The 16,797-nt window shown below is 33.7% G+C and overlaps 1 protein-coding gene across 2 annotated transcripts in view; it reads left to right on the top strand.

Annotated features, from left to right (window-relative positions):
• Positions 1-7,599: 7,599 nt before the first annotated feature.
• The window catches only part of LOC118200301 (beta-1,4-glucuronyltransferase 1-like), a 215,507-nt gene continuing 206,309 nt past the window's right edge, over positions 7,600-16,797 (top strand). For both annotated transcript variants that reach the window (XM_085810464.1, XM_085810463.1), the window contains exon 1: positions 7,600-7,746. In XM_085810464.1, coding sequence (XP_085666590.1) covers positions 7,615-7,746 — 132 coding nt within the window. In that variant the 5' untranslated portion in view covers positions 7,600-7,614. The remainder of the gene's footprint in view (positions 7,747-16,797) is intronic.

Below are 16,797 nucleotides of genomic sequence, written 5' to 3'. Positions count from 1 at the left end.
TTTTTACATAAATATTGTTTAAATTAACTTCAGGTCTTTTCAGATAACAATAAGAATTGGTTAGAACAATTACTTATCTTTCAGAAGACTGCTTTTTAACGCAGTCGAGGTGTAATCAAGACTGGAATGCTGCCAAAACAAAGAAGCAAAATTATAGTCCGCAATATGTTTAACTGCAAATTGATTCTATTTTTTGTACTTGAATTAACAATAAGGTATTAATGCCAGGAAGTCGTTAGTATTTCTCTCTCGCGCTTTTTTTTTTTTTTTTTTGAACATCTCTTCTAACATGAAATCTTTAATTCATCTTCCAAATTCTAATAATATATTGCTTATAAAAGGCAGGCATTTGAAAATTCCTTAGTTCTCAATAAGAGTTTGGCATTTTCGGTAACAATAAGATTAATTCAGAAGTCACACAACAAAAATCAGCGTTAATTTACAAAATTTTCACAGGACTAGTTTCGATGGTTTTACCGAACCATCATCTTCAGCTGCAAAACCGCAAATGAACAAGATAGGAAATAATGTTTAGATAAGATAAGAAAGCCTGGACAAGAATAAGCAAGTGGCGCCATCTGTTGGCGAAACCAGAACTAAAACATAATTTCTCTAAAAGCCGAAGGCAAATTTGGATTGGCAAATTTGGATTCCTGGGGTATTTATAGGATTCCTTGCCAGTGCGGTTTAATTTACATTGGCCAAACTAAGAGAGCCTTAAAATTTCGCGTCAAAGAACATGAGGCATATGTTAGAAAAAAGGAAACACAGAAGTCTTCTGTTGCTCAACATTGTTGGTCCGAAAATCACACTTTCAATTTTTCTGCTGCCAAAATTATTCAAAAAACATCTTCCATTGGAGAACTGGATTTTCTAGAGGCATTTCACATTCATAAAAATCTTTCTGTTCTAGTTAACGATCCTAATTCCAATCCAAATTTGCCTTCGGCTTTTAGAGAAATTATGTTTTAGTTCTGGTTTCGCCAACAGATGGCGCCACTTGCTTATTCTTGTCCAGGCTTTCTTATCTTATCTAAACATTATTTCCTACCTTGTTCATTTGCGGTTTTGCAGCTGAAGATGATGGTTCGGTAAAACCATCGAAACTAGTCCTGTGAAAATTTTGTAAATTAACGCTGATTTTTGTTGTTTGACTTCTGAATTAGTATTTATTCGGCGTGTTATTGTGTCTTAACAATAAGATTATTTAATAAAATATACTGGCAACTATTAAAATTGCGACATCACGAAAAAAATAACATCAAAATCATATTTATCTTAAAAATATATTTATAAATTTATTTAACTTGAAAAATATTACAATTATATTTTTATATTTACCTTACAATAATTAAATATCTCAGGTAATTTTTTTTAGTACGTCCTCTGCCAGAGCTCATTTATCGTACTGGCTGGCAGAAGTTGTCGTGCTAGTCTCTTTGCAACTATTGGCCAGACGCTTTCAGTTAGTGAGAGAACTTGAGAACAAGGCAAGATTCGAACCCTTTGTGAGTGAATCGGGTGCAGCCCATTTTTGGTTATAAAGTGAATTTACATTCACTAGGCGAGCCGAGCTGCGCCGAGATTCTAGCTAACTAACCCTGTGAGTGAAAAAACGTAGAAGAGCTTGAAGAAACATGTGGTCTGGCTCTGAAAGGCAAGGCGATGAAAACCCTGATGATATGTCATAGCCAGGGCATTAAAACCTCAGCAATATTAATGATGGCTGGTCAAAGGACCGGGTATGTGAACTAGAGATGAACGGAACGGTATATCCAGTGGGCAGACATGACAATGAAGAACGCAAGTTTGCAGTGTTTACTGCCTTCGGCATTCACTCATGGATATGGCCATCATGTTACTATAACCAAAAAGCAAGATTCATTAGGAAAAGCTATTATGCCACTGATGCATCGCTATGCATCGTTCAGCGCATTATTATAAGTGCTGTTCCTATGCTGAAACAGCAAGGGAAACTGAAGCAATAGTCATCTTGGTGATAATTCATTGCACTGCACACTTCATCGCACCGTACGAGAGGATACTTGGTGCTAAGGAAAACACCCAGTGTTTTGTCTCAGTGTACATCATGTGATTACAAGATTCTTAGCAGCGATGCTGGTTAGATAGTTACTGCCCAGCCACTGATAACCACGAGATCCCGTACGCCGCTCTATTAGACTATTCTCGACTCATCGATTGCAAACTATCGCAGCAATAATTAGATCTTAACCGTCGTGATAATCTATCGTCTTGATGGGCTACGGTTCTTCCATGTACGACTTCTAAAAACAGCTGATACGAAATCCATTTTCATATAGGAGACATACTAGAAGCTACAGCACAAACACTGAATAGTTATGATTTCTAACAGAAAAATCGGCTTTTCAGTTTGCCGTTTTATATTGCTTCGAAGTGTCATTAGCCTTGCCTGTAATTTGTGGGTATCGTGAAATATCTCAGCATGTTTTACATTTCATGGAAACCTCAAATTTATGATTCGCTTCCCTTATGGCACAGTATTTTATTGGCCAATAATGTATTTTGCATTTTTCAATGAAGCAAGAAAAGCTGACATTTTACAAATTAGTAAATATATTTTTTATCTGATAAGAAATTTCTTAAACAACGTAAAATAGAGTTAAGAGAAATTCTAATGTTTTATTGCGAAATGGATTACAGAAGTACTGTGTTTATTTGATGAGATACTTTGTTTTAATTATTGTTGATGTCATAAATACAAAAGTAAATTATGTTTTCCTATCTGAAATTTGAAAAAGAGAATTTTTGAAAAGAAATAAAGGTATGAATAAAGTAGTCCTGCAACCGAACATGGGCACTTGGAAGGCCAGATTTTGAATTTCGAATTTGTTTTATTATCTTTTTCAAATTCTGTAAAACTTTGGGCGAATTTCTGATGAACAACTCAAAAATTTTAAAGCGAGCAATGGCAACATTGTACGAAAAAAACCCATTTTTATCTCCAGCGAGCGAGACTGGGTATCGGAAATTCTAAAGATATGCTCAATTTAAAATTATTTTGCGATATTGCTGTTGAACTGAATTTTATGGTTTGATAAGATAATAAGAAATATCATGAACATGGTATTTAATAAATAAAGGTAATACAAAAAACGTTAAGAAAACGCCTTTTGGGACGTAATATAAAAAAGGAAAGTTTTCAGATTTTATTATATTTTTTTTTAAATTAAAATATTCTTCTTTAAAACAACTTTTAAAATTAAAAGGCGTAAAATCCTTTGTGAAATAATATTTTAAATGAAAAATATTCTTTGAAATTAAATGTGGAAGAGAATATTCCGCGTTTCAAATTTAAATTAGAAATATAAGACTCAGCAATAAAAATAGAATTAATAAGATGCAAAGTTTAAACATATCTCCAATAACTTTCTTTCACGCGTGAATTCACAGCATTAACCTCTTTTTCCTTCTTATTTACTTGAAATTGCATTTCTTTCTGTTCAACTGTATGTATTCTCTCAAAGCTTAAAATCTGTAAGAAATCGCAGTTACCTCTCTAACTTAGCAAACCCTTTTTTTAGCTTAGCTTCTGTTTAATATTTATTAATACCTTTATAAGCGAAGTAATTTGTAAAATTTAAAAGAATTTTCTTATTGTAAAAGCATTTGATTTGTGGTGAAGAGAAAAAAAAAAAAAAAAAAAAAGAGGGGGGGGGGATTTTATGATTCTTTGCTTATGTTTCTTCTCAAACTTGCCCCAGATAACACCAGAATTTCAAAGTAAGACAGATGTATAAATTTTTCATAAGACATAGCCCTCAACTATTATTCATTTCATTTGAACTGAGTTTGCTCTTTGACTCGATCGATCTGATTTAGCAATGTTATCTTTGACCATACCGTATATTCTCGCGTATTCCCTCCCCGTAGCTTTTTAGCCCTCAATTCTGAAAATAATTTTCCCTTTCCTCTATTGTACATAGATTTCCCTATGAGAGATAGTTTATTAGTAAATTGCATTCCCTTGATTATTTTTATTTTTGTTCAGTGTTTTCAATTTCTATTTGCATTTCTATATTATCCTTACTAATATTATAAATGCGAATGTGAGTTTGTTTGTGAGTTTGTTTGTGTGTTTGTTTGTTTGTTACGCTTTCATGCCTTAATTACTTAACCGATCATCTTGAAATTTTCAAGAAATATTTTTGATATATTAGAGAAGTTTATAGGCTATAAAATGTCTTTGTATGTCTTTAATTAGCCGAGATATTAATTAAAAACTACGTTTCCGCTACATTTTTCACTTACTTTGTTTGGTTTTTCTCTATTAAAGGAATTTGGCTGCGCGCCAATTAATTTTTTCACAAATATCTATGGAACGGCGGTTAGTTGAATTTCGAGGCACATAATCCCTGATTCCAAAAATTCGTCGGAATCCATCGATACCATTCTCATCTTCGTACGACTTTAATCAGCTGAGATATTAATTAAAAACTCTGAATATGCTAATTTAAATGAGACTCAATAGCGCCATTAGGGATTTTTTCTTAGGTCTTCCCGTGTGGGTCCAATAAATTAGTGATAAAAATTATAACTTTTGATCTAATCATCCAAATTTCTCGAAATTTAGAAACTTGTGTTGTACTCTGAATGATAGAGACACTGGTGGTAAAACGTAGCTTAATTATTTCCAGCTTAATCACAGATGAAATAATACTCCGCTTGGTGTTGTTAACTCTTTGTTGACAGGTTGGGATTGGAAAGCGAGAGGGGGGATAGCTGGTATCCGATCGACCGTTGGGTTGGCGAAAAGATCAAAGTTCACGGGTTTACGCGCGGGAAATCACTTAAAAATTAATAACTTGATTTCTAATTAACTTACTTGAAACTATTATCAACATTTCGACTTTTGTGATATATTTAATGTTTTGTTTCGTATTTTTTAAAGATCTATACATTCGTTTTATATATTTCTGTTATTGTTGCTTGAACAATTGCATTTACATTTTATATTTTTTACAATTTACTGTGTGCGATAACAACTATTATTTTATCATTTTAAGGCGCTCGAATGTTTTTTTTTTTTTTTTTTAAATAACCCTTTGGTCAGGCGTAAATGCAAAATATTCGCGGCCTATAGGTATTGAAGAAGGGCAGTATTTACTGAAATCTTACGCGGAGTGTATTTTTAAAATTCACGGGAAGTTAAAACTTATTTAAGGATATCAACGCGAGCGAAGCCGCGGGTAAAGCTAGCATTCTATATTTCTATCTAGTATGTACAGTTATTAGGATTTTTGAGGTACGAAATACGAAAAATGAGCAATGTCCTCACCGGGACTCGAACCTGGACTTCTCGAATAGGCGTCGAATGTGCTACCATTACAACACGAAGGGGTGCAGAAAGGAGGGAGAAAATACCTTATAAGCATTTCATCCATTTTATTTTGCCGTGCATTTATTATTTGAAAAGTGTTTTGTACAGATTCTCCGTTAAGCTGTCCAGGCTTTCAGTTGTTATCACACTTAAGAAATTTTCCAAAACATGTGGTTTTACCTTACTTCTTTTATTTACGTTCCAGCTCATTACAGCCTTAGCTAATACTGGTGTATTCGATCTTTAGTTCGTCCCCTCCTTTTTTCGTTACTTCTTGGGAACTGCGGTCAACATTCATTCACAGCATGCGTTCCTGAGCATTAGTTGTCGTCAGTTACTTCAATATCCGTCAGATATTATAATGTTAATATTACCGAGTATTCTCATTGGAATGTACGTTTCTTTTAATGAGTTAATATTGTGATAATTACGGTAGTTTATCTATGAGTACTTTTCGTTTGTTATGTTTTATTTTAACCGCGTTATTTGGAAAGTAAATATTCCTCTATTTTCGAGGGATAAAATTGGCTAAAAAAAATCTGATGTGGCCATTTCATGACTTCCTTGTATTATATGCATTTTTGGCTGCATTTCATTTAAACTTATTCCATCGAATTTCATTACAGCTATATTTCTCATTCATTTAATTCAGTTCCCATTTCGCGGCAAGGTAAAAATGTATAAAAACTCAAAACTTCTTCATTAAAAATTGTAAAATGCAGAAAAATGTAAAACACCAAATACAGATAAAAAGAATTTTTTTATGCGGTCCGTCTAGCAATAGGGAGATTTGGACTCAAAATGCTCGGTGACGGCATCCCAGAATTTTCATGTGTCTTGCTTCGGAAAACCTAATGACTGCAAATAAAGATATCAAACACAGTAAGCGCCTTCGCATGTTTTGTAGTATGGAATAAAAATCTATACTATTAAAATCTGTGCACTTCTGTCTGTTTGTGTATAAGCCTACCTCCTCGAGAACGGCTCGTATAACTTAAAAATTTGACAAACAGTGCTGAATAATTTAAAAAATAGTGCATGGTACGTCGTCATCATCACCACTATAGTGAAACATAATAAACCTCATTTTTCTTTAAAAGACCAAAACGAAGGATATGTCGGCCCAAACGCAAGCATAGAAGGGGGGGGACAGCTGTTTTTAGATGTAATCATTTTTTATTTGGACTAAAAAGGCAAAATATTAACAAAAATAATAATAAAAGAAAATCTGAAATGTTTCAGATTTTAAATTACGTCCAAGGGGGCGTTTTTTTAACATTTTGTGTGTTACATTTGTTTATTAAATATCACGTTTTTCGCACTTAAAATTCAGTTCAACAGCAATATCGCAAAACAGTTTTAAAATGAGCATATCCTTTAGAATTTCCGATACAGAAACTAGCGCGCTGGAGATAAAAATATTTTTTTTTTTTTTTTTTCTGTACAACGTTGCCATTGGCTCACTTTGAAATCCTTAGTTTGTTAATCAAAAATTCGTTAAAGTTTTACAAAATAGGAAATCGATCATAAAACAAATTACAAATTTCAAATTTGGTTTTCCACATGCCCGTAAAGTTTTACAAAATAGGAAATCGATCATAAAACAAATTACAAATTTCAAATTGGTTTTCCACATGCCCATATTCGTAGGAGGATTACGTCATTCAAAACTCGATGGCTCTATGTACCGTTGTTTGATCACAATGCAAGAAATATACATACATTTATGCAGATTTTTTAATTTCTTTAAATATAACACAGGGCGATTTTTTTTCTTCTTTCTTTTTGTGTCAGGCGCTTTTCTTCTTAAGGCCGCCTTTTTCTTTCATTTGCGTTCAATTTGCGAGAGATGCGCCTTAAATAATTATTAAAAAACCCAAGAATGAACACATTATTGCCGTTCATCGTCATCAAAATTCAAGACTTTTATCGTCACCTTCTGAGTATTGTCGATGTGAAAAGAGTTGCATTCCATCAAGTTTCATCACAAACAAGCAATTCTTTCGAATTTATTAAAGGATAAAGTCATCCATGTTATGAATCATGGACTGGTGAGAAAGGATCATATTTTTGAAATGACGCAGTAGGCTGAGAATAATTTAGAATCGTTGTGTATGTTGCGTAGTGAAGATGGTAACAACCCTCTCAAAAATAAAGATGATCTGGTGAGGCTGACGTAGCAAGGTCAAAATTAAACACCTGAGGTCGCCAAGGTCGTTGATGAATGGTCTGTAATAGATGGTCGTAGTGACGCCATGACTTTTGGCGGATCTGGCAACTACTTTAATAGTTGGGGGTTTATATTGTATTGGTGGTCTATCTTCTCCGAAAAGGTGTCCGTCCTTGATCTTGCGGAGCTGAAGGCGGGACCAGAGAAAGTAATAAAGGTTAAGATTTTTTTCTTTTTTCTTTAACTGCTGTGCTAGTTACACGCTTTGCAATTGAATGATGAATAATAGTATTTTTTGTTTAGTTTTTAAAGGTGATGGAACTTATTCAAGGAAAGAATTTCTGTTAAAAATAATAATGTAATTGCATTCTAAAATGCATAAACTCATTAATATGAGCATATGTTTTTCCTGTTCGAAAGTAATGGAGCATTTTATCTAGGAAAGAATCATATATATGATGAATAATAACTATTATTGAGATTACCAATCACCATTAGAACGAATAGTGGTAATTTTGGAGTGTAAAATAGCATTCTTTTTCATTTCGAAATATATCTCAATTAATGATGGTATTCGAAGCTTTGAAAAATAACAAATACACTGCCATTTACAACAAAAATTAATTCTAAGCAAGCACGATAACTTAATTAAAGAACATGTATAAGTTATGTAATTAAGGTTATCTCAGGACATTATAACGCAGAATAAATAATTTTTATTTTAGAGAGATACTTTATGTTTTAATATGATAACAGATTTTAAGGTGATGATCCAAAGGAATATATTTTAACACTTTCGGTCTTTTTCCAACTTAAATTTGATTGTCTATGGGGAAAAAATGACATTTTTTTTTAGTTGTAGAATTTTTATGGAAATCTAAATTTCATATCTATTTGGTTAGTGGATACACATTTAAGTTTCTGTTATTATTGTGACATATTCGTAATATCACAATAAGGCCCACAAGCACGGCCGAGCAGTAAAACCGCTGAACGTTGACAGTTCGACCAGAGTTCAAAAACCGGCTTGGCTGCGTTGGAAGTTTTCTTAATCTTCTCCATGTGTAATGCGAAAACAAGCCAGTTTTACTTAAAACGTTCTCCACAAAGGCTTGGTTTGGTTTATGTGATTACGGCAAAGCCCCCAGGGCTATCTGCCTAAGAGAAGGGATGCCTTCAAGCAGGACTTTCTAAAGAGAACTGGCTCGTATACGCGTTACGCATGGGGCAGCCATAAAAAAGCCCATGCAGCCAGCCCGCTCGCAGGATTCGAAGCTCGGACCAAACTACCAGTGTTCAGCGACTTTACCACTCGGCCGCTTGTGGGCCTGCTCGCAGGATTCGAAGCTCGGACCAAACTACCAGTGTTCAGCGACTTTACCACTCGGCCGCTTGTGGGCCTCTCCACGAAGGCATTCCTACCGTTATGCAGAATGTCCTCCGATACGTATCTACTTGAATTATAATTTACATCAAGTGTTCTCAAAGGTGTGGTATAGAGCCCCTAGGAATCGATGAAATTTTAAAGGGGGTCAATAGCCGAATATGCACTGATATTGATTGGCATAATCAAGATTTTGTTAATGAAATTGATAATTAATTTTTTGTTGATATAAAGCTGTATCTTGTAGTAAGAAAGAAATCATATAAAATAAATACAAGGGAAAAATACCCTAAAATGTGTACTACGATTTAATTAAAAATTCTATTATTTAAAATCAAGAAAATTTCTTTAAAATATAAAAATTTTACAGGTAATAAGTGCAGTATAAAAATTGCAAAACGAAACAGCACAAAAAAACACAATCAAAACTTGCGAAGAACGCAAAAACTAGTAGAATGGAGAACAAGAAGTAGGTTGAATGTTTTTGTACGAGGGGATTTAAAAATTAAATTAAGCAATATTTTAACAAATATTAAAAAATTGCATTAATAAAGAGGTTGCTCGCACATTTTTTAGACGATTTTCATTGTATTTATAAAAATATTTTGGGTAAACCTTTTATGTTTTAAATGTTCTATTTGATAACCATAATTCTTCACTATCTTTCTACACCTTAATTTCCAAGACAATAAACCCTTTTATAGCATCTGTAGTTACCATCAGAGAGCATTAATTCCAGAGGTAAGTGATAATCCGCTTCGTTATTAATACACACACATTTTATTTACAATATAATACAATGGTTACAAGCATTATTATTAGGCACACGCCTTCATCATTATTAGGCTTAACACCTTCATTTTTCCATCAAACTAAAAACTAAGTTATAGAATATCAACAGAGACAAGACGTTCGGAGCGCCACCTAACGACGCAAACTATCAATTTATAACAGCATCGGAAGTGGTATTTTACCCCATTGTTCTTGAAACCCTTTTTTTATGTTGACATTTGGACAATTCGATTTTTGAAAGTCAGGTGATACATCAGAAAATTTAGAAGGCATAGGAATAAAGGATATGATCTTGATATTTATTTCTTATTCCATTTTTTCCAGGAAAATTTTCCAGTTGATTTTTGACATGTGATTGCTTGCTTTTTTTGATGCAGTTCTACTGATTGATATTGATAGCACTGTGGATAAAAAAAAGTTTATTTCGTATTTAAAAAATGCGTATAAAATATGTTCTGGATAACATGTGGAATTCATCTTAATATTTTTCTCTACTCTTTTTATTTTTAATTTGTCGTTATATGAAAAACCGGCAACAATCTTAAACTTTTAGATTCTTCGAATCATGTTTTAAGATTCTTTTCTCCTCTTTGAGGATAATAGATGGATTTCTTTTCACTGCAATCATTTAAATATACCAAAGATGCATCTATTGTGACCTTCAATTTTTGTCTGGATAAATGTTTCTCATAAAGAATTCTGCAGGGCGTTCTGTCTTGAAGAAAGACGATGCCATTATTTTTGTTTTTATTATTATTATTATTATTATTGTTATTATTTTGTCTTTTTGAGATTCAAGTCAGCGTTAATCACTTTGTTTACAGATGACACTGCGCATTTTAATGATATCGCAACTGTCTTTCGACTTGGCGGATTTTCCTCTAACATTAAAAATCTTACTTTTGGAACATTCGAAACGTTTCCTTTCTCCTTAGATACGTATTTGCAACTATGTTTCCACTTAAAGGTAAATTTTGACGTTTTTTCCCCTTTGTTGTTGACAATATTACGTATCGTAGCTTTACATAAAAACCATGTCTTTCACGATTTTTTTAATAACTAGATACGAATAATTTTCTTCGGAAAGAACACAAACATAGCCTTCCATTCATTGCTTCTTTAAAGTCGCCATTTTGCACGAAAATAAAACTGTCAAATAGCAGACGATAATTAATATTTTCAGAAATAGAGTTGCAGTTAAAAAAAATTCCAGCAGACGATTTTTCTAAAACAAAATCGTCTAAAAAGTGTGCGAACGGCCTTTGTATATCACACAAATTAAAATCGAACGTTTGTGCAAATAGAATACGTAGTTTTATTTCTGGAAACTTTTTACTTCCTTGTACGAAGCAAAGGAAGTATTATAAAGGCGAAATTTTCGGGTATCATATTTCAACGAAAATATCCATTTTGACGGCTATCGAATGCAATTACTGATTTACTCTTAAGTTTCCAAGTTCAGTTCAAAAAGTAGCCGCCATATACTAAATCAAGTTCGTAAATCTTTTCTTTCCATCTAGCGATCCTGCGATTTCGTAACCCGTTTGATTTCTTATTGAGTTCATTGGCTTCACTTTAAAGGTTAGGGTCCTATGCAGGGCTTAATTTCTAAAATTAGAAGTGCTGGAGCCCTATGGAAGACTATCTGTAAAGAAGAGCAAAAATAAAATAAATAAAATGGCTAGTAAAATAATTAAACAGTTAAATAATTAATGATTAGAATTATGATTTATCCCAAAATTAAGAAGCACCGGAACCGGGTTTCGGCGCAATTTAAGCTCTGGTCCTAGGTATTGCCAGCGTTTGCAAAATCTGTTTTTAAAGTTAACAGTATCCTTAATACTCCCAGCAAGCGTACAAGAACTGAAGGTGCATTTAAAGACTTGGATGTCCCCTTAATATGCCTCCTGCCTCCTTAACAGAATTCATGAAATTTACTGTGGTACGATGAATATTATTATTTTTCTTGAGCTGAGTACTTACAACCATTGCCAGTCACTGACAGACTTAATTTTTTGGATAGTTGGGTATCTCGGGCAAAGGAGGCATGAAATAACTGGAACATGGTCAGAAGGCTACTCCATCTATTTTAGGATGCCACCAGGTTTCCTATATTTTTCAAGATCAGATTCAGAAATAAATGGCGGACATACTGTCTATCTCTATAGATTGTCGACAGGTTGTCTATTATTGTTATCCGCAGAGTAATCTCTTCTGTAGCATAGCGTGGAATAAGGTAGCTTATAAGAAGCTTGTGAAGAACTTTGCTACTAAAATTTGCAGCCTTTGCAACTCGCATCATTATACTTTGTATTTAAATCTCCTGTTAAGTTCACGGGAGTGGCATCCGTAATAATGGCAGGCAGAATACTGTCCGAGAGTCTGTTATCTGGAGGACTGTATGTAGCTGCAGTGAAAGGAGCCTCAGAACGAGAGAGAGAATAGCAGACGTAAACGCTAATTAGTAGCGTTTAGACTTTGATGATTAAACAGAGATGTCATTTTTAATGTAAATGATTACAGCTCCTTCGCTAGGTCTATCACAATAGTAAGATTCATAATTCTAAGACTATCACTTAACGTCACAAAGCAAATGTCAGTACCATAATCTAATGTATGAAATCACGCAAGCTGTATGCATTACAGACAGCCAGGCTTGACGAGTGGAGAATAATTGGTGCTTTATCCATGACCGGGAGCAGTAGTGTTTACTGGTCTTTTAAAAGCGATTTCAAACTCCAGGAAGTCTGAATTCTAGATATAAATGATCAGCGCTTGAAGGTTTTGAGAAACCTCTTCGATTTTATTAGTAATATTAGCCGATGTGTCCGGATTAGCATGAGATGCTAATGCTGATGACTGACCTTGTAATGGAAAATCTATCCCGATCCAATAAGGGCGATCATTTTGTTTGTAAACAAAATTGGATAGTAGATCTAAAACTGGCCCGGTGTCTTTTATGACAGTTTACACATATTGGGGATTCTTCTTAAGCTTCATTATAATCGTTTGTGAAATGACAGCTGACTCATTTAACGACATGCTCATAAGCTGCCTGAGTGGGATAAAACCTGTAATAGCAATAGTATTATGTAGACTTCCCTCATCCATCACACTAAGAATCGACCATCATTTTTGTAAATAGAGCAAATGGTTATATATCGATCTGAATTTGTCATGCTTCCCCAGAGTAATTAAAGAATACCTCAAACTTTATATGCTATTTATACAAATGCCAGACATTTGACCACTAAGCCAGTCCTTATCTTGCTTCCCTATACTTAAGAACAATTAGAATTAAAAGATAATATTGCAGTGCATTATTCTGTATGCTCCTTATCCATGGACTGCCCAGAGTTACATCTGGACAGTCAAATGTTTAAGCCATCTGGTTATTAGTGGTTTGTAAAATAGTCGTTTCTTTGCCAGGAAATCGGCTCTTTCATTTTCCTCGATGCCACAATGAGCAGGAATCCACTACAAGACAGTTGAGTCAGCCGGAGTGTTGAGAATCTTTCTGCATTCAAACTTTATATGTTCATTGTCTCTTCGTTTGATTAATTGGTACACAGGATTATTGGTGTAGCCTACTGCAATGAATCCATTTTGGATTTCAGTTATGTCACTATCAACAGGAATGCTTCTAATCCCTTTGAATTTCTTGTCTTCCGTAAGAATATATTAGTATTATTTGATGTCCTGAATATCTAAAATAATTGTGAGGATTTAATAATAATTAATTAATACGTTAAGTTAAAATATTGGTTTTTAACCATTTTACTTCAACGGTCCTTAATTTCTACGTTAGTAAGAAGCGTTGTTTCCAGGTATCCAGTGGATTACTAGTAAATAAGAATGGCAAATTTGCGCTGGCGTAGTATTATTGCCTTGAAGACGTATTAGTAAATGAGTGGAACTTAACTTTCCGAAGCTGTTTTCGTTGAGAGGATCTTAGTTTAAGTTAATTAAGTCAAAGCACATGAGAATTATCTGCCTAACAGTTGCTTCCTTGGAGGATTTTCTAAGGGAAACTGGCTTTTATTCGCCCAAGTGGGTAAACAAATGGATTTGAAAAATAAATGGACTTTAAAAAGAATTTGAAAGCAATTCGAAATACTAGCATTTACTTGTTTAAACTATTCGGCCTCTGGTGGGCCTGACTGAAAGTAATAAACTGCATTGTAATTATGTGTGTGCGAGTTAGAGGAGATCATATTCTCTGTTAATGTCAAAAGTCTGCAGTTATTTCCTAAATATTCAATCTTAAAATCCGAAAATATCCATTTTGACCGCTCTTGATTCCATTCGAACGACGCTTTTGCGGTACATCTGTAAGTACGGACGGAATAAAGGACTCTTTTTCCCAAAACGGATTGTGAAATGGATTTAAAATGCATTCAGATGAAATTCTTTTTCGTGATGCCTGTACGTACCCGCGTATATACGTAGGTATGTATCTCGCATAACTCAAAAACGAGTAGTCTCAGAACTTTGAAATTTTCTATATGGGATTACTATAACACGTAGATATGCATTTTTTAAAACGTGTTGAACCTTTTGGAGCAGCAGCTCTTGGTAACTTTTAGGCGAGCTTACTACAATTTATATATATATATATATATATATATATACACCCACACTGTTACCCTGTTCGGTGAACTGAGTTTCTTTTTATTATTATTCTTATATATTGGTAAATTGTGCTTTTTTTGCTTTAAAAGTGATTGAATTATATTGGTTTTATGTTCCGGTTAATGTGCATTTAGTTAATCTGCATGCAATAGTTGTAGAATTGTTAACAAGTTAAAAGCTGCTCAAGTTCCACTAAGCCTAACGACGCCGCGATTTGTTTACATTTGAAACTTAGGAACATAGTGAATGAAAACAGTTTTTGCATCAACTTAGTGTCTTTTTTGCCGAGTGGGACCAAAAGTTTTGTGCACCGAAAAATCTGTCTTTCTGCCTAATATTTATTAAACTCTAATTTTAATTGTAAAAATTAATTTTTTAACGGTTTTTAATTCTATTTGTTGTTTTAGGTTTGTCTGTATGTTACAATTCTTAATGAAGATGTTTTGAGTTTTCGTGTATGTGTTGCCGCGAATTGAAAACTGAACTGATTGAATGAGAAATACATCTCTAATGAAATAAATAAGTTTAAATGAAATGCAGCAAAGAATGTGCATAATTAAAAACTAAAGTTAGAAAATGTTAAATTAAATTAAAAATAAGAAAAGCTTTAAATCTTTTAAACTAATTAAATTACTGGTGATGCATGAAAAGGATAACTACCTCATAAATAACTTCTTATTTTTAATTTTTTGCGAAACAGATGCTATCGCAGCAGAACGATTGATTTTTTTTTTTTTTTTTTTCATTTTGCCCAAGAAAAGTAATTCAAGATTGTCAGAAAAAAGCTTCCCCTACTTTAGCTGCATGTGTGCACACGTTCAAAAAGCAAAAACAAACTTTCAAAGCATGTTTACATACATAGAGGGCGCTGCTGCGTAGTATTGAAGATCGATCTTTTAGATATTCTTCAGCGCCAGATCAATCTCCTTAGGTATATTGCAGAGCCTCTCCACACATAAAAATGCACTTCGCCAAATTAGAAGTCTTCGAATATCACCAATTCCCATCCCGCATTAAGGCTATTATGGGTTACGAACCATGAAAACAGCAGGCACACAAACCGTTCGTGCGACGACAGATCGATCGATACAATCTCGCGCTTGTACAATTTTGATGAATGGAGATATCACGCCAATGTTGGCGCGTTTCTTCTGTCGCCGAAGGAACCTAATCTACACTTTTCGAGAAAGGTTATTTGGAGTTGGAGTTGAAGTTAAATCCGTGTTGAACTTTTAATTCGAGTTATTAAAGTTGTATTCAAATAATGATATATCTCATGCCGCTTTTAAAAATACAACGAAAGTATGCTATTAAATTCAAGTAATCATGCTTTTAAGTTTGCAAATTGCCACGAATGAAGCTATCAAATTATGATATTAGAAAATAACAAGAGAAAAAAGTATGTGTTCTGAGGAACAATTCATCTGATCAATCAGCTTTAAAGTTTAAAAACGTTAAACGTTGTCATGATTCTTCTTCTTCTTCTTCTTCTTTTTTTTTTTTTTTTCTTTAGATTGTAAGACTTACATTACCATTTATATTTGGGATTTAAATCGATGAACATGTTCGTATTTCTTCAACTGTAAAAACTGTTACTACTTGGAGTTGTAAAAAGAATTAAAAATTTTTAGCCCAAAGGGGCAGTTTGCCCAGGAGGGCTATTAATTTCGTTTTGGCATTTTGAGGTGGTTCACTTTAAACGACGTTTCACTTTTCAAATTGTTGCAACCAAATATTAGAGCCGGAAAAGGCGTTAGCACAGAAGAGCATTTTGCTTTGAATCACTGAAATGTGTTGTATCACGTTTCGAACTGTTACCACCAAATATTATCGCTCTGTATTTAAAGAAATTAAATAATGAACGATCTTCACGAATGTATGTATGTTTCTCGCATTGTGAAAAAAAGAACGGTACCTAGAGTTATCCAGTTTTGAATAATAAATTCCTCCACCCGAATATTGAGCACATGGAAACCGGAATTTGGAATTGCTTTTCTATCTCTTTCCCATTTTTTAAAACTTTAACGAATTTTTGATTAACAAACTCAACGATTTCAAAGCGAGCCACGGCATCACTGTACGGGGGAAAATTTATCTTCATGAGATCAGCATCTTGGTTAATATGCTCCAGAAAGACGAAGAGAAAAAGAAAGCGGAAGTGAAATAATGTGCGTGATTCGGGCGCACTCTGCTCATCAATGTTAACGTTTACAAATAATGATTTTGGAAATAACGAAAACCAAGCAAAAAATTTTAATTTCCTCCTTGCTAACATTAAACACTAGGTAATCTACATGTGCTAGATGAGTTTACAGCAGTATTAACAGATCAAAAAAATTTATTCGAGATAGATGCGTTTGACAGGACACAGGGATGCTGGATGAGCATTTTGATTTAAAGCATCTGCGAACAAGCTTAGGTGTGGTGTATTTAATTATGGCAAAGCACACTAGAGCTATC

This window comes from Stegodyphus dumicola, chromosome 2 (assembly GCF_044657685.1).
Source record: "Stegodyphus dumicola isolate Sdum_Otavi_A_Nest chromosome 2, ASM4465768v1".
Classification (NCBI taxonomy): Eukaryota; Metazoa; Arthropoda; class Arachnida; order Araneae; family Eresidae; genus Stegodyphus; species Stegodyphus dumicola.
The sequence above is the reverse complement of the archived record's forward strand: the minus strand, read 5'-3'. Positions and strand labels throughout refer to the sequence as shown.